We start from the raw sequence: 19,053 nt of genomic DNA on the forward strand, positions 1-19,053 counted from the left end.
ACCAGATATCACCCTCCCCTGCAACATACCCCATCACAAATGACAGGTCAGAGCCACCTGTTTGAATGGATTGAATCCACATCAGAAAGAAGTGACATTTCCGCTATCCCAGCGAGATAAATGAATTTAGTTGAGATGCTGGGCACTTGCATGCAGGAATTGATTAGTGGCAACTGTCCCATTAGGAACAGCAGGATTCTTTGGGAACTTTTCTTCCATTCAGAGGAGAACAATGGGATTCCATTGCATTCACTCTGTGCTAAGAAGGCGAATGACTGTTTGGGGAAGACCAGAGAGTAATCAGGTAACCAGGCGCTACAGCTCTAGAGATGATCATTGTGAGACCCCGAGATTAATCAATGAACCAGCAATGCAATGGAGGCCACAGAGCAGGGTGCAGAACAATCATCCCGTTTCATGGGATTTCCAGATTTTGAAAGTGAGCTGGAAGGAAACCAGGCAGGCAGGAGAGTTTTGACTGAAATCAAGCCATCATGTGCCAGGATGTCTCTTTATACATTGGACAAACCAGACAGTCTCTGTACCAAAGGATAAATGGGCATAAATCAGACATCAAGAATGGTATCAGGAACACTTTAACCTCTCTGGACATTCAGTAATGGATTTAACAGTAGCCATCCTGTTATCAAAAACAAAAAACACACTTCAAAACCAGACTACAAAGAGATACAGCAGAGCTGCAATTCATTTGCAAATTTAATACAATCAAATTAGGACTGAATAAGGATTTAGTTTGGTTATCTCACTGCAAAAGCAATTTCCCCTCTCTTGATATTCACACCACTCTGACTGATATCCACTCTGACTGAATTGGTTTTTTTAACAGGGTCCTACACTTGATAAGTAACTCCCTTCTTTTGTTATACTAGGACTTATATTATATATCTCCCTACCTAAACCATAGGACTCCTTGTTGCTTTTGCTGACTAACACGGATACCTTTCCCAGACTCATCACTGCACAGTCTTTTGATATTGACGGATTGGCTAATTCCCACAAAAAATGTTTCACTGCTGTTTTCTGATTAGCTGTAGGGTTAGCTTATGGCTTGGCCCTTGACAGAGATAAGAGCCAACTGTCAGATTGGGTTCTGAGTTATGGAATCCTCATCCACACCCCCAAAATGTGTAGATGCTTGGATCTGTGATTCTGCTTTGGGACAACGCCCATGTGTGGTGCTGTTTGGTGAAGGTTCAGTCTGAGTCCAGCAAGCTTGACTGTGGATGGGTTAGCTGGGCTTCAGTTTATACATGAACCTTTCACCTGGTCAGAGGATTCTGGGATGAAAATTAATTTAGTTTGTCCCCTGTTTTCCATTTGTGCATATCACAATACAGCACATTTGGCCCACAACTAGACGGGCTGTGGAACAACAGTGGGCGCTGTGTATGAGGAGTGAACAAATTGACAGAACAATGTGGGATGCAGGAATGGACTTGCAGCAGGCATCAGAAGTGAAGTGAGGTGCTCTGGCAGAATTGTGCCGGGCCTAGGACTGGGAGAGGGTCAGGCTGGCTAAGATGATTTGCAGAGGTGTGTGTGGGAAACGTGTTGGGTGCTGGCCTGCAGTGTGCCTGGAGCTCACTGCCCGTCTTCATCCTACATTTCTGTAGGTACTAACCCGACTCACAAGTCAGAAAGAAAAATCTAATATCAGGGGATCAGAGAGAGATTTTTGATCCTCAAGGTCAGATACTTATCAGATACTCTGATGCCACTCCTCCCAAAGCCCACAGACGCATCCCTCTCAAGCATACCACATTTCACAACGCACAGTAAGGAGTCAGGACATGGCAAACTTTCTCTCTGATATGTCACTGCAGAGTGTGAAAAAGACCAGGCTTGAGAGGACATTGGAGTAGGGGCCATAAGAGCGACTTGTCAACTCCCACTTTCATGGCAAATGCGGTGCCTTCTTTTGGGACGAAGCTATTGTGACTGCACTGGGATGAGGGATCTGGCAATGTGTCTCAATGAGACATTTGAAATCTCACTTACAAATGTTTAAAATCTCACTTGTTCACATTGTCACAGCTTGGCAGCCTTGGTGTTAAAACCTTCCTAAATATCAGATGCTATTTTTAGAGCTGCGAGCTTAATTCCTCCTCATGTCATGAGGCTCAATTCTAGAGGCTGCGTCTGTGCTGAACATTTCAGGGAAATTCCCACACCCTGGCTTTAGGACTGATGCGACTCCAACTGGACTAGCAAGTGCTGGTGGAGACGAGCCCATGGTGAGGTCTAGAGCAGATCTAGAAAATACAGTGGTGAAAATGCTGAATGATGATGCAACAATTCCCAGCTTAGCTTGTACCAATGGAGATACACTGGTGGTTGACCAATGGTGGGAGAATGTCCCACAACTGTCCATGCAGACGTGGCTGTGCCATTCAGGTACTGACTTCAGTGGAGCCACTCACAGTCTACAGCAGTGTTAATGAGAGCAGAAATTCACCCTTGTTTTTCTGCCTTCTCACAAACAAGGGTTTGTCTCATTGCAAGAGTAACCTGAAGACACAGGAAGTGAGACCCCCCGCCCCGCCACGCATAGTGCCTGAGAGAGGAAAAGCAAATGACATCCAAGTGCTGACAGGGGGAAATCAGTGAAGAATCAGTGTGAATGGAACAAATTAATTCAAAGGAAGACTGAAAGAATTGGGCTTGTTTAGTTTGGAAAAGAGAAGATTGAGAGGGGACATGATAGCAGTTTTCAGGTGTCTAAAAGGGTATCCCGGAAAACCCACACAGTGTAGACATAGCCTGATATAGAAACCACAACTGAGAGCACCTGGAAGACTCTAAGCAATGAGTGCTCCTTGGACCACAGTGAGAGAACTTCTGAGCCAGAAATGTTAAAAATCCAACACATCAGGTTGCCACTCCAGACTTGTTGTCAACACAGTCAAGTGAAAGCAACGAGCATTCAGCCATCGCAACTTTTTTGACCCCCCCCCCAAGCTACCCCTACAACCCAAGCTACAGGGTTGCTTCTGCTGCCCTAGAACTGCAAACAGAGAGCAAAAGTGAAGGCAAAGCACTCTGTGGCCATAGGGCCAAAAGAGTAGCGGTCAAAAGAGGGAGCCGAGCTGGTAAGGGATGGTGAAATCTACACCACTCAAAGGGCAAGGTGCCACTGCGTTTGGCAGCTGTGACAGCTTCCAGAAGCTGGACCAGAGCAGGTTTATAATAATCCAGCCAGGAGGCATGGCTGGGGGAGGCCAGCTTTGTGCCAGAGAGGAACGGCCACTTTCTGGAAAAGCCACTACAGGCTACTGTTATGCTGTGCACAGCCAGACAGATGTGAAGGATTCAATGGGACTTTAAATCACACTAGCCAAGGGTGATGTGCTATCGCCAGGTTTCTAGGCTGGCCAAAAATCACTGTCGGTACCATTCATTGGAAAGAGCAGCATGTGTTTTCTCCAGGCCTGAGCCTGAGAGGCATGCGGTCTGCGCCAGCAGAGACGGGGTTCATACATATTAAGCACCACTCAGTGTCACACGCGCACCACGATGGCTTATTGCTGAAGTCCCCTGGTGACAGCAAGGACATGGGCTCCCTTAAGGGCAGTGATGGGTAATCAGGGCAGGGAGGGATCCCTGCAGAACTTACTAGGAGATGCTGTCCTTTTATACTTCCCAAAGAGAACCACATGTTTACTCTTGGAACTGACCATAATCATTCCACCAGTCGCCGCATCCTTTGTCTCTCCCTGCAGCGAGAGGCAGAGGGGCAGGGTGATTATTTCCCACTAGTGCACAGGAAAACAGCCATGCTTTTCTCACAGTCCCCCCATGGTGTATTCCAGAGGGAAGCCTTACAAGAGACCTGTGCTCTGAGTATTTCAGGGGAAACATAGGGCTCAGCACAGAGGGACCTGCAGAAAGGAAGTTGCCACAAGATTAAAGCTCCAGACATGGCCTGGAATCAGGCAAGTGTTTGAAAACTAATCATTCAAAAATGCCAGTGATCCATAAACAGGCCAGCCGAAGGGCGGTGGAGGGAAAAAGGGGGCAATTGCCCCCTGGCTCTTTAAATCACCGCCGGAGCATCGCACAGCATGCGGTGGGCATCACTAAGGACTGACATGGGCGGTGTACTCTGGGCAGTGATGAGGGTTGGCTTCCTTTGCTCCAACCTTCTGGGAGCATAGATCTAGCCCCCTCCTTGGCAGAGGCCAGGCAAGTCTGTCAGCCCCCCTGTTCATGAAGGCAACATACCAAAGAAAGCTAAGAACATAAGAACGGCCATACTGGGTCAGACAAAGGTCCATCCAGCCCAGTACCCTGTCTGCCAACAGTGGCCAATGCCAGACGTCCCAGAGGGAGTGAATCAAACAGGCAATGATCAAGTGATCTCCCTCCTGCCATTCATCTCCACCCTCTGACAAGCAGAGGCTAGGGACACCATTTCTTACCCATCCTGGCTAATAGCCATTTATGGACGTAACCTCCATGAATTTATCTAGCTCTCTTTTAAACCCTGTTATAGTCCTAGCCTTCTCAACCTCCTCAGGCAAGGAGTTCCACAGGTTGACTGTGCATTGTGTGAAGAAGAACTTCCTTTTATTTGTTTTAAACTGGCTGCCCATTAGTTTCATTTGGTGTCCTCTAGTTCTTCTATTATGGGAACAAGTAAATAACTTTCCCTTATTTGCTTTCTCCATACTACTCATGATTTTATATACCTCTATCATATCCCCCCTTAGGGTAGGTCTACACTAGCCCCTAGTTCGATCTAGGGAGGCTAATGAGAGCGACCGAAATTGCAAATGAAGCGTGGGATTTAAATATCCCACGCTTCATTAGCATGTTATTGGTTAGTTGCCATTTTAGAAATTGACTAGCCCGAAGTAACTGCCCGCATCTACACGCGGAAGTGAAATGGGATTCCGAATTAAAACCCTTAAATCGAATTAGCTGTTATTCCTCCTGGAATGAGGTTTACCAGCTAATTCGATTTAAGGGCTTTAATTTGGAATCCTGTTTCACTGCTGCGTGTAGACGCAGGCAGTTACTTTGGGCTAGTCAATTTCTAAAATGGCAACAGGCCGGGAACATGCTAATGAAGCGTGGGATATTTAAATCCCGCGCTTCATTTGCCATTTCGGTCGCCCTCTTTAGCCTCCCTAGATCGAACTAGGGGACTAGTGTAGACATACTCTAAGTCTCCTCTTTTCCAAGCTGAAAAGTCCCAGTCTCTTTAATCTCTCCTCATATGCGACCCATTCCAAACCCCTAATCATTTTAGTTGCCCTTCTCTGAACCTTTTCTAATGCCAGTATATTTTTTTTGAGATGAGGAGACCACAATGTATGCAGTATTCCAGATGTGGGTGTTCCATGGACTTACATAAGGGTAATAAGATATTCTCTGTCTTATTCTCTATCCCTTTTTTAATGATTCCTAACATCCTGTTTGCTTTTTTGACTGCCACTGCACTCTGCATGGATGTCTTCAGAGAACTATCCACGATGACTCCAAGATCTCTTTCCTAATTAGTTGTAGCTAAATTAGCCCCTATCATATTAGATGTATACTTGGGGTTATTTTTCCCAATGTGCATTACTTTACATTTATCCACATTAAATTTCATTTGCCATTTTGTTGCCCAGTCAGGGTATGTCTACACTACCCTCCTAGTTCGAACTAGGAGGGTAATGTATGCATACCGCACTTGCTAATGAAGCCCGGGATTTGAATTTCCCGGGCTTCATTAGCATAAGCGGGGAGCCGCCATTTTTAAATCCCCGCTGCTTCGAACCCCGTGTAGCGTGGCTACACGGGGCTCGAACTAGGTAGTTCGGACTAGGGTCCTATTCCGAACTACCGTTACTCCTCGTTTCACGAGGAGTAACGGTAGTTCGGAATAGGCACCCTAGTCCGAACTACCTAGTTCGAGCCCCGTGTAGCCACGCTACACGGGGTTCGAAGCAGCGGGGATTTAAAAATGGCGGCTCCCCGCTTATGCTAATGAAGCCCGGGAAATTCAAATCCCGGGCTTCATTAGCAAGTGCGGTATGCATACATTACCCCGCTAGTTCGAACTAGCGGGATAGTGTAGACATACCCTCACTTAGTTTGGTGAGATCTTTTTTAAGATCTTCATAGTCTGCTTTGGTCTTAACTACCTTGAGCAGTTTAGTATTGTCTGCAGATTTTGCCACCTCACTGTTTACCCCTTTCTCCAGATCATTTATGAATACGTTGAATAGGATTGGTCCTAGGACTGACCCTTGGGAAACACCACTAGTTATCCCTCTCCATTTTGAAAATTTACCATTTATTCCTACCCTTTGTTTCCTGTCTTTTAACCAGTTCTCAGTCCATGAAAGGATCTTCCCTCTTTTCCCATGACAACTTAATTTACGTAAGAGCCTTTGATGAGGGACCTTGTCAAAGGCTTTCTGGAAATCTAAGTATACTGTATCTACTGGATCCCCCTTGTCCACATGCTTGTTGACCCCTTCAAGAACTCTAATAGATTAGTAAGACATGATTTCCCTTTACAGAAACCATGTTGACTTTTGCCCAACAAATTACGTTCTTCTATGTTTCTGAAAATTTTATTCTTTACTATTGTTTCAACTAATTTGCCCAGTATGGACGTTAGACTTGCCAGTCTGTAATTGCCGGGATCGCCTCTAGAGCCCTTTTTAAATATTGGCGTTACATTACCTATCTTCCAGTCGTTGGGTGCAGAAGCTGATTTAAAGGATAGGTTACAAACCATAGTAAATAGTTCCGCAATTTCACATTTGAGTTCTTTCAGAACTCTGGGGTGAATGCCATCTGGTCCCAGTGACTTGTTACTGTTAAGTTTATCAATTAATTCCAAAACCTCCTCTAATGACACTTCAATATGTGACAAGTCCTCAGATTTGTCACCTACAAAGGACAGGTCAGATTTGTGAATCTCCCTAACATCCTCAGCCGTGAAGACTGAAGCAAAGAATTCATTTAGTTTCTCTGCAATGACTTTATCGTCTTTAAGTGCTCCTTTTGTATCTCGATCGTCCAGGGGCCCCACTGGTTGTTTAGCAGGCTTCCTGCTTCTGATGTACTTAAACATTTTGTTACTATCTTTTGAGTTTTTGGCTAGCTGTTCTTCAGACTCCTTTTTGGCTTTTCTTATTACATTTTTACACTTAATTTGGCAGTGTTTATGCTCCTTTCTATTTACCCTCCTAGGATAAATGGACTTGTCTATCTACAAAATGGCACTTCTTTTACTAGACCAGTATAGATTGGAACGGAAAACACAGGTAGCAGAGATGAATTGCTTCTGTAAAATCCTGGGCATCTCCTCTTCGAGCACTGAAGAGGTCCGCAACATCATCACCCAATGCGCTGAGTCATGTGAAAACCTCCTGACAACGGGGAAGTTGTGCAAGCTGAAGTGGTAATGTCATGTAACAAGGACTTCTGGCCTAGCCAAGATCCTCTTCCAAGTGCCAGAACAGAGGAAGAGGAGAAGGAGACAGAAGAAGAGTTGAATGGACAGCATGAAAGAGTGGACAGGATTGGACTTAGAGCAGACTGAAGCACTGACACGCAATTGTCAGGGTAAAGACAATTGTTCAGCAGCAATGGTGCTCCAATGACCAATGCAATTATGATGACAGTTTAAGTGGTGCAGCCCCCAGATACTGTGAACACAATCATACCAGTATAGGGGCCCTTTTGCCATGATAGCTTTATCCCCAAAAGGGAAAGTATTAAAACTCATTAAATAAACTATTTCTGCATCTACAGTAGGGGTTGAACCAATATAACTTGTTGGTACAAGTTACACCTCTAATGGACATAGCTATACTTCTACAAAATTGGTGCACAGCCCACATTGAAGAAAAAGAGGAAGGTGAGGGCTGAGGGTGGACTATGGCACTGGCAGTGAATAGCTCTTGAATGCTAATTCTGGCACTGACTCCTTCATTTTAACCTCTTTGCCTCAGTTTCCTCTCATCTGCAGAAGGGGGAGGGAACGCTATGCGGAGCAACAAGGATTGCTTGAGAAACAATCTAAATGACTGGTTTTCTCTGAAACCTCTGTCATACTTCAACAGCTACTGCCAGCCCTGCTCCTTAGCTCTAGCTCTTCACCTGTGATGCTAAGGACTTACTGTCCTTGGAAGTAGCCTGATTGTCACTTCACCAATTACAGTCAGACCCTTCACGTTGCATTAATGCGCATTGTATCCCTTCTTTCATTTCCTGGGATGCCTGAGACTTCCTAGCGTTGAAGGGTAAGCCCAGTGAATTGTTTCCCTCCCACATAAGCCATCTTCTTCTAGACAGGACACACAGCCCCAGAATTTTTAAAAAATCAGAATAAAAAAAAAGAAACATTTTTAAACCACATATAAAAGTGGGCAAACTGTCTTCCTTAAAATAACCAATGGGCATGTGGAAATCAAAGAAAGACACAAGGGGAATTAGTTGAGCCTGCCGTGATTCTTAGCTCTGGATGTTTACATGGAAGACTGCTTTCCTTTCAATAGGCCAAGAAAGCTGAACAAAGAGAAGGGAGTGGACTGTGAGCAGAGCAGGAGGCTGAAACAGTCTGGGAAGCTAGCAGACCTGAACTGGAAAGGTGGAAATGCAGATCTGGATGCAAACTGCACAGCTTTCTGCCATCTCTAATTTAGAGCAATTTTGCTCTGAAAGATACCCTAAAACATGAACGGGCAATAATTTTTGTTAGGGGGCCATGCCAAGATTTTGGAATGTGGTCAAGGGCCACACTCTTTCATGATATTAATGGAGGAGATGTGGGGTCGGGGATGGAGGTTGGGTGCAGAGGGGAGCTTGGGGTATGGGTTTGGAGTGCAGGAGGGAGACTGGAGTCTGGGGGGGGGGGAGTTTGGGTGGAGGAGGCGGTTGTGACCTAGGGCAGGGGACTGAAGTGCAGGGCTTTGGGATGTGACCTAGGATAGAAGGGGATTGTGATTTGGGACAGGAGATTGGGGTGCCAGATTGGGAAGGGGGTAAGGGTTCACGAGGGGGACAGAGGGCTTGGGTATGTTGAGTGGGGGGTGGGCAGAAGGTTGGGGCAGGGAGGGGCTGGGGTGCCAGAGCCAGGCTGTAGCCAGGAGACTTACCAGCCAGCAGCCAAACCAGCTTGCCTGCCTGCAGAGCTAAGGCTTGCAGAGCTTTAAACATTTCCCAGCCAGCCTGCCTGCCTGCTTGGCCATGTGCTTCAGTGAATAACTGAGCTGAGGAGATGGGGCGTGGTTCTTCTTGGCTGCCTGTTATTCAAGCAAGCACCTTGCATTGGCTGGTTTCTGGCCAAAAACCAGCCAATGGGATTGTGCTGGGGGTGGGGGCAACTCCTGAAGCTACCCCCTGCCCTCCAGTTTTGAAACAGAAATGGAGCCTGGCAGCTGCATTTCTGCATGGGGCATGGGGCAAGGAAGGGAGCCTGCCTGCGGCTTCCCGCTGCCTCCACGGGCTGAATCCAGTGGCTTGTTGGGCCGTATTTTACCCAGGCCTATCCTAGGAACTGTTGGAAAACTTTGAAACACTTTGTTTCTCTACACAGGGGCAAGGAACCTTCTGTGGGCCGCTGGCCCACAGAAAAATGAGTCGGAAGCCACACACAAGTGAGAAGCAAAGAAGAAAAATCAACCCTCACTGACATGACCCCCCACTGAGAAGGAGAAAGACTCTCCCCCCACATTCCCCTCCCACACCAGAGCCTAAGGAACCCAGGCTAGTAGATTCTATATGCTCCAGCCCCACAGGGGGACAGTGGGGTTACATCTACACTGCTGTGTTATTTCGGGATACCACAGGTATAGCTATCCCATGTCTTAACAGCAAGCTTCTTATTTTGAAATATAATGGGCTTGCTAGTCTGACATCCCTGTAAACCTCGTTCCTTGAGAAGTAAGGGACGTTTCAAAATAGTGCTCTACTTCTAAATTAACTCGAAATAAGCTATGCAATTTGCATAGCCCAAATTGCATAGCTTATTTTGAGCTCTGGGTGTAGTGTAGATGCACCCTGGGAGAGCTGGAGCACCAGAGACTCAGGGACTGGATTCAGGCAAACCAGAGGCCACATCTGGCCCGTGGGCCTTAGGTTCACCACCCCTGCTCTACACTGTCTTGCTTCTGTTTTGCACATTTGCAGCTACTTTCTCCTCTTCCTGTGCATTTAGAGTATGTCTTCTAAACACCTGTGGCTAGCCCCCATCAGTTAGTTTGGCCTTGCAGGGCTCGGGCTACGATGTTGTTTAATTGCTGTGTAGTGTTTTGGTCTCAGGCTATGCCTAGACTGCAGGCTTCCCGAGAGATCTTCCGAAAAAACTTCTTCCGAAAGAGAGTGTCTACACAGCAAAGCGCATTGAAAAAGCGATCTGCTTTTTCAAAAGATAGTGTGCACATTAGATGGACGTTATCTCACATGTAAGCTGTGATTGCTATGGATGGAGTGGCCACCAGGGCTCCTGTGCGTTTTCCTCTTTGCTCTTCTTTCGAAAGAACTCCCTCTTCCCCGTCCACACACGCCTTTTTCCAAAAGAGCTGTTTTGCAAAAAAGGCTTGTTCCTTGTAGAAAGAGGTTTACCAATGTCGGCAAAACTCCTGTTCTTTCGATTTTCTTTCAAAATAACGCGATTGCAGAGTGGACGTGAGTGAAGTTTTTTTGGAAAAACGGTTGTTTTTCTGAAACCACTCTGCAGCGTAGACATGCCCTCAGACAGGAGCTTGGGCTCTGGGGCTCTCCATCCTCAGCTTTCAGTCACTGCCATCCTGGGTTGGATTTGAATCTACCGGGGGAAGACTCCACTGTCCATTCCAAAGCCCCTGTTCTCTTTTTAGAATTGCTTCCCAACAGGCTGCTTGTTATCCCCGAGGGGCTCACTTGAACCTGCCACTTCCTTCTGTGTCTGAATTCAGACACAATCCCCCCCCTTTGAGGGCCTGCCCCTCTCTTGACAGCAACAAACTCATGCCACAGGCTGGGGATAAAGCTGTCACTAAACACGCATCCCCTTTTCATCCACTGTACAATAACAATGAGGGGCGTGGGGACGAAACCCAGGGAACCTCTAATGAAAACTACGGCAGACAAAAAGTCCCGGAGGTATAGCAGTGTTAGTCTGTAACTTTAAAAACAATGAGCAGTCCTGTGGCACCTTAGAGATTAAGAAATGCATTATGTCATGAGTTTTCATGGGCGAAACCCACTGCCTCAGATGAGTTACCTGGGAAAGCTCATGATATAATGTATTTATTAGGCTCTAAGGTGCCACTGGACTCTTCCATGTTTATGACTGACAGGTAACGCCAGCAGCTGGTTTTCTGCAGAGATGCCCACAAGCCTGAAAGAGACAGATGCCAAGGGGCTAGAACAGGGGTGGCCAACCTATGCCTCTTGAGCCACATGTGGCTCTTTGCTCACAGAAATGTGGCTCTCAGGGTTACGGCTCCTTCAGAGCCGCATGCCCGCTTTGTGCACGCACCCCAGGTCCTGGAGGGAGAAGTGCATGGCTGTGGCAGTGGCAGGTTCGGTGAGACCCAGGCATTGGGTTAGAGTGGGGGAAGCTGGGGGGGCCTGGGTCTGGGGAAGGGGGAGGGCACTGGGTTGGAGGGCTGGGGGGTGCCTGGCTCTGGGGGAGGGATGTGTGGCTCTTAGCACTTTTATCCACAGCTCTTTTGACTCTTCATGTCTAACTGGTCGGCCACCCGGGCTAGAAGCTCAGAGGGAAGAGGAGAGGTTGAGAAAGACAAGGGGAGAGGGGAAAGAGGAGGGGGTATTAGAGCTGTTTGGCTTATGGGAAGGAGGCAGGGAGGAGAAGCCACATTTCAAATGGGTTGCAACTGCTTGATTATTTCATAGGCACTGGCAGAGGGGCCCAAGGCAAAGGAGCCTCTAGGTCAGTATCCCTGATTCAGAGGAAGGCTGTTTCCCTCAGGAACCCTTCCTGCCCGCAGCACCAGCAAACGCACCCAGGCTCGTGTAATAATAAAATCAGGAAGGGGCTTGAGGAGTTTCTTTTGACGGTGCCAGTTGCTTGCTGGGCGCTCCTGGGGCTGGGTGGTAGGAGGGGAAATCTGCTGCTCACAGGAGGGACTAGACCCTGGTCCTAGTCAGGATAGGGTCAATGCCACCCAGAGTCATAGAAACGGTGGGTCTTGCCCCCTGCGCCCTGCAGCTGCGAGTCCCGCAGGTGAACAGACACCCGGCACTGTGATAAACTGCCCCCTTCCTCCCCCTACGGATGCTTTGCCTTTTAATCGGATGGAGTCACGCCCAGAGCCAGGACGTCTATAAGAAACCCTCCCTCAGCCCGGGACAGGAGACTCCAGAGCCAACACAGACGGGCGCAGCAGGGGGAGGAAGGGAGAGGGGCTGGGGGCGGGCCGGAAGCACAGGGGGTTAATCACAGAACTCAGCCCCACCCCGTGGAAACCCCTGCACATTTCAGACTGGCTCCGCGCTCCGCGCTTCTCCCATCCGGTCCCGGCTCCATCATCCCAATCCGGAGCGGTACCGGCTCCATCATTCCCCAGCCGCACCAGCAACTGCTTCTCCATATCCATCTGAACCGGCACCTGCCACTGCTACCCTCCGCCCCGGACCGACACCTGCTCTTCCCACCCCATCGGAGCCCTCCCTGCCCCCCAACCCGCCCGCACCGGTACCGGCTTCCCCCATCGCTAGGCGGGCCGGTACCTGCTCCCCGAGCCGCCTGTTCGCCTCTCCCGGACCCTCCTTCTGTCCCCACTTCCTCGGGCCCCGGGAGGAGAGAGCGAAACACACAGAGGCAAGAGACCCAGAGAGCCAGACAAAGAAACTCTCCGACCCCCGCCCCCGCCCTCCTTCCTCTGTTCTCAGACATCCTCCCCCAGGGCCAGCACCTACCCAACACCCCTCTCCGTCTCCCCAGCACCCACCCGGCACCCTTCTCCTCCCCCCAGCATCCCTCTCCTGCCCCCCAGTACCCACCCGGCACCCCTCTCCTCCCCTCAGCACCCCTCTCCTGCCCCCCAGTACCCACCCGGCACCCCTCTCCTCTCCCCGGCACCCCTCTCCTGCCCCCCAGTACCCACCCGGCACCCCTCTCCTCTCCCCGGCACCCCTCTCCTGCCCCCCAGTACCCACCCGGCACCCCTCTCCTCTCCCCGGCACCCCTCTCCTGCCCCCCAGTACCCACCCGGCACCCCTCTCCTCTCCCCCCAGTACCCCTCTCCTGCCCCTCAGTACCCACCCGGCACCCCTCTCCTCTCCCCCAGTACCCCTCTCCTGCCCCCCAGTACCCACCCGGCACCCCTCTCCTCTCCCCCAGTACCCCTCTCCTGCCCCTCAGTACCCACCCGGCACCCCTCTCCTCTCCCCCCAGTACCCACCCAGCACCGCTCTCCTCCCCCCAGCATCCCTCTCCTGTCCCCTGGTACCCACCCGGCACCTCTCTCCTCTCCCCCCAGTACCCACCCAGCACCCCTCTCCTCCCCCCAGCATCCCTCTCCTGTCCCCCGGTATCAACCCGGCACCCCTCTCCTCCCCCCAGCATCCCTCTCCTGTCCCCCGGTACCCACCCGGCACCCCTCTCCTCCCCCCAGTACTCCTCTCCTCTCTCCCAGTACTCACCCGGTATCCCTTTCTTCCTTTCCCCAGTACCCACCTGGCACCCCTCTCCTCCCCCCAGCACTCCTCTCATCTCCCCCAGCACCCACCCCAAGACCCCTCTGTATCCACCTGGCAGCCCTCTCCTCCCCCAGCACCCCCGTCCCTCCGGGCAGGCGAGCCCCGCGCAGACCGCCCCGCGCCCAGCCGCGCCTCCCGAGCGCCCGTCCCGGAGCCGGCGCGGGGCTGCTCACCCGCCCTCCTCCTCCTCCAGCTCCGAGATGTCCGCGAAGATGAGGAAGCCCACGAGCAGGGTGAGCAGCGCCAGCGCCCAGCTCCGGCACGGCAGCGGCATGGCTCCTGGCCGGGGGCGGGGGGCGGCTGGCTGGGGAGCCGCGCCGGGGTCCTGGGCGGAGTCCCCCGGGAGTGCCAGCCGCTCGAGAAACGCCCCCGACTCGCGCCTTCCTCGCCCTTCGCTGGTGCTGCCCAGGGGTAGGCAGGGGCGGCTGGCAGAGCCCGCTCCCCTCTTTGTAGCGGAGCCGGAGAGCGCTTTTCCCACCCACCACCCGCCCTGACACTGCGAGGGAGGGAGGGAGGGAATGAGACAGAGCCTGGGAAATGCATCCCCCCTCCTCGCTCCCGCCCTCCCCCCGCAAAGTTTGTCTGACACAGGCCAGCACCTGGGAACAGCACGGAGCTCCTGTCTGCATCCCCTGACACAGCCAAGAGCAGGTGGGGCACCAGAGACAAATACTTTGTAAAATCCCCCCTATGAAGCATGGGGCAGACCCATTGCCGACCCTGGCGCACTTCTTTGGACATATGGGAGGTGCTGTAACCTAGCATCGCTGAACTTCTGGCCTCTTCTTATGGACACACATGAGAGCTACTGATGTATAGCAGATGCATTTATTATGATTAAAACTTACCCCTTGTCCAGGAGGTGTGGTGAGCCTTCATTCATTAATTCCTGCAAAGGGCTAGGGGCACTCCCCTCATTATTCTTTGTATTATCCTACCACCTAATCATGGGCCAATACCCCATTGCACGGGGGTCCAATTTTATAGCAAGCCCTCTAGGTTTCTATTTGGAGAAAAGCCATTTTCGTACCTATAAAATCATCTGAGCACCAGCATTGTACCCATTCTGCACCCATAAATATAGGTGTTGGAGGAATTTCTGCAGTGTCAATTGATTATGCATGTATCAGAGGGCGTGCCAAATTGGTGGCAGGTTTGTCCCTCTAAAGACATAATATACTATTAATAATGATGATTATTATAATCACATTTATTACAGTAATCATTCTACCTTTCCCCTTCTTGTGTAATGTATACATTAAACCGAGTCCTTTGGGATAAAATGTACTATATAAACATAAAATATATGGTTACTTATTAACATTCTGTATTAGCATTAATGTATAACATGGGGAAAATAATTATTTGAAAGTTGGGATGCTGCTTTTGTAATAGTAAATTATTATTCCGGCGTGTCTCAAGCTTACTGGAGTTATGGCAGGGATTACTTTGGCCCGTTGTGTATAACAGCAAAGGCCCACAATACTTTTACTTTCCAGAGACCCAGAGGTGGCTCCTGTCACACTCCTAGCCCCAGTGACCTGCTGCAAACTGCAGCCATAATACTGGAGAGAAATGGCTACGGGGGTGAGAGCTGCAATTTCTCTCACAGGCAGGGTGGTGATAGTGTGTGTGTAAGAGAGTGGGAGGTGGGAAAAAGGAGAAAGGGGTTGGACCAGAAAATGACCCAGGAGGTCCTTGCCTTCCACTCCTATCATCTATGAGGCTATGATTCCAGCATCCTGTCACGGCAATAAAGGGCCAAGAATGCAATGGGTTCGCCAAGGCCAAGCTGGTCAGCTGTGTCCAAACCAAAGCTTATTGCAATTGATCTAAAGGCTGCTGGACATAACGGTGAACTACCTGATGTTATGCATGTCACCAAACCCGAGAGGTATACAGTGGGTTATAATGCAGAGGATATTATGAGAGGCACAGATGGGAAGAGGGGAGGGAAAAGACTAATTACTTACATATTTAAAACAGTATCTTTAGCCTGAATAGAAGGACTATTAAGCAAAACAGGGCTATTAAATGGTGCCACTTGGAGAACTGCCATTTTCTCTTCTACATTCAATTTTGTTCTGGTATAACTATGATGAGAAGGGGTGTGATTTTGTATTAAAATTCTGGTCTGAATCCTGATGGGGATGCAGTTATATGGGGCTAAAGTACACTGATAAAACACATCTACAATTATAACTGTGCCCACACTGAGCGTACCAATATAACTACAGCAGTATCAATAAAATGGTACAGTGTTTTGTGTGTATAGCCAGTGGAATATGGGGGTTTCCCTTAGTACTAGATACGGATTTTAAAGAGGTCTTTTGTACCTCATGCCCTTTCATAGCCTCCTGTGAAGCTGGGTTGTTGAAATTGAATATCAATGTAAATATGGGGAACAAACCATCACATAGGCTATGTCTAGACTGCAAGCCTCATTCAAAAGAGGCTTTTTCGAAAGATACTTTCGAAAAAGCCTCTTTTGAAAAAGGGTGTCTAGACTACAACCAGTACTTTCAAAAAAGCAAGCTGCATGCATAGGTTAAAATACAGGATAGGTCAGTGTAATATAATTACACTGTGCCCCTGTGTACACTGCAGCATATCCAGTAGATTTTGGCTCTGGATACAGTGTTCATAATAGAGCCTAGTGAAAGCTTTAGGTTTAATGAGACTTGGTAGTAGTGCAAATAGCTCCATAATTTCCCCTCTGCAGCAATCCAGAAAAAAAAGGCTTGTTTTCCTTCCAATTTCCATTCCTTCAGCTTCTCCACCCACCACATTTTGATGCTACACAGGGAAGGGACAGTGTGGCTCACCTCACAAATGGGCTGTAGCACATGAGGTGAAGAAGGGCTTTGAGTCAGAGGCTGGATAGTGTGACAACTGGCATCTGAGTTCCTGAGAGGAACAGGAATGGAGCTCTCATCCTGTGGGTCTTAAGAACACCTCATGTTAGGCACATTCCATTGCTATGTGAATCTCTAGCAGTATAGAAGCTCTGCTCCTCAGGGTCTCCTCCTGCTACACCCAGATGGTCCTTCTGTCCCTTCTGTCTGATATTTCTGTTTAGAATGTGCCAGTTACATTGGTGAAATACAGGAACAGCGGTCTGCATAGTAAGGAAGGATTCTTTGCTCTGCTTATAGAAGCATAGAATCATAGAATACCAGAACTGGAAGGGACCTTGAGAGACCATCAAGTGCAGTCCCCTGCCCTCATAGCAGGACCAAGCACTGTCTATATCATCCCTGATAGATGTCTGTCTAACCTGCTCTTAAATATCTCCAGACATGGAGATTCCACAATCTCCTTAGGCAATTTATTCCAGTGTTTAACCACCCTGACAGTTTGGAAGTTTTTCCTAATGTCCAACCTACACCTCCCGAGCTGCAGTTTAAGCCCATTGCTTCTTGTCCTATGATCAGAGGCCAAGGAGAACAATTCCCTCTCTCCTCCCTGTGATACCTTTTTAGATACCTGAAAACCCCTATCATGTCCCCTCTCAGTCCTCTTTTTTCCAAACTAAACAAGGCCATTTCCTTCAGCCTTGCCTCATAGCTCATGTTTTCTAGACCTTTCATCATTTTTGTTAATCTTCTCATCTTTCCTGAAATGTGGTGCCCAGAACTGGACACAATACTCCAATTGAGGCCTAATCAGTGCCGAGTAGAGCAGAAGAATGACTTCTCATGTCTTGCCCACAGCACTCTTGGGGTATGTCTAAACTACATGGCTCCGTCGATGGAGACATGTAGATTAGGCTGATCGGCAGAGGGAAATGAAGCCGCGATTTAAATAATCATGGCCTCATTTAAATTTAAATGGCTGCCGCGCTCTGCCGACCAGCTGATGATCAGCTGTTTGTCGGCAGATCGGGGCAGTCTGGACACGCTGCTGTCGACAAGGAAGCCTTTGTCGACCAGTGCAGGTAAATCTCATTTCACGAGGCATACCTGCGCTGGTCGACAAAGGCTTCCTTGTCGACAGCAGACCATTTCTCCAGTTTGTCCAGCAGCTATTTTAATTTAAATGAAGCCACGATTATTTAAATCGCGGCTTCATTTCCCTCTGCCGATCAGCCTAATCTACATGGCTCCATTAATGGAGCCATGTAGTTTAGACACACCCTTGTTAATGCATCCCAGAGTCATGTTTGCTTTTTTTTTTCAAGTGTCACACTGTTGACTCATATTTAGCTTTTGCTCCGCTATGACCCCTAGATCCCTTTCTGCAATACTCCGTCCTAGCCAGTTACTTCACAGTCTGCATGTGTGAAACAGATTGTTCCTTCCTAAGTGGAATACTTTGCATTTGTCCTTATTAAACTTCATCCTATTTACCTCAGACCATTTCTCCAGTTTGTCCAGATCATTTTGAATTATGACCCTATCCAAAGCAGTTGCAACCCCTCCCAGGTTGATATCATCTGCAAACTTAATAATCGTACTCTCTATGCCATCATCTAAATTTATGACGAAGTTACTGAACAGAACTGATTGCTAAACAGACCCCTGGGAAGCCCACTGGTTATGTCCTTCCAGCATGACTGTCAACAGTTAATAACTATTCTCTGATAACAGTTATTCAGACAGTTAGGCACCCACCTTGTAGTAGCCCCATCTAAGTTGTATTTGCCTAGTTTATTGAAAAGAAGGTCATGCGAGACCATATCAAATGTCTAGGTATACTACGTCCACCACCTCTCCCTTATCCACCAGACTATCACATTGGTTTGGTATGATTTGTTCTTTACAAACCCATGTTGGCTATTACCTATCACCTTATTTTTTTCCAGATGTTTGCAGATGAATTCCTTAACTACCTGCTCAATTATCTTTCCTGGCACAGAAGTTAAACTCACTGGTCTGTAGTTTCTTGGGTTCTTCTTATTTCTCTTTTTATAGATGAGCACTATATTTCCCCTTTTCCAGTTCTCTGAAATCTCTTCTGACTTCCATGATTTTTCAAAGATGATAGCTAAAGGCTCAGATACCTTCTTTATCAGCTCCTTGAGTATGCTAGGATTGCATTTAATCAGGCCCTGGTGACTTGAAAACATCTAACTTTTCTAAGTAATTTTTAACCTGTTCTTTTTTTATTTTAACTTCTAAACCTACTGTATTTCCACTAGTATTCACTATGCTAGGCATCCCTTCATCATCAAACTTCTTGGTGAAGACCGAAACAAAGAAGTCATTAAGCACTTCTGCCATTTCCAAGTTTCCTTTCTCACTGAGCAATGGGACTACCCTGTCCTTGGTCTTCTTTTTGCTTCTAATATATTTATAGAATGTCTTCTTGTTACTCTTCATGTCTCTAGCTAGATTGAGCTCATTTTGTGTCTTTGCTTTTGTAATCTTGCCCTTACAT

The 19,053-nt window shown here is 48.4% G+C and overlaps 1 protein-coding gene across 1 annotated transcript in view; it reads right to left on the bottom strand.

The window, feature by feature from the left end:
* Window positions 1-14,142, bottom strand: part of ST8SIA2 (ST8 alpha-N-acetyl-neuraminide alpha-2,8-sialyltransferase 2) — a 64,683-nt gene extending 50,541 nt beyond the window's left edge. The window contains exon 1 of the mRNA XM_075897018.1: window positions 13,848-14,142. Within this exon, the coding sequence (XP_075753133.1) occupies window positions 13,848-13,948 (101 nt within the window). The 5' untranslated portion in view covers window positions 13,949-14,142. The remainder of the gene's footprint in view (window positions 1-13,847) is intronic.
* Window positions 14,143-19,053: the final 4,911 nt, after the last annotated feature.

The sequence above is a fragment of the Pelodiscus sinensis genome, chromosome 14 (genome assembly GCF_049634645.1).
Source record: "Pelodiscus sinensis isolate JC-2024 chromosome 14, ASM4963464v1, whole genome shotgun sequence".
In the NCBI taxonomy this organism is placed as follows: domain Eukaryota; kingdom Metazoa; phylum Chordata; order Testudines; family Trionychidae; genus Pelodiscus; species Pelodiscus sinensis.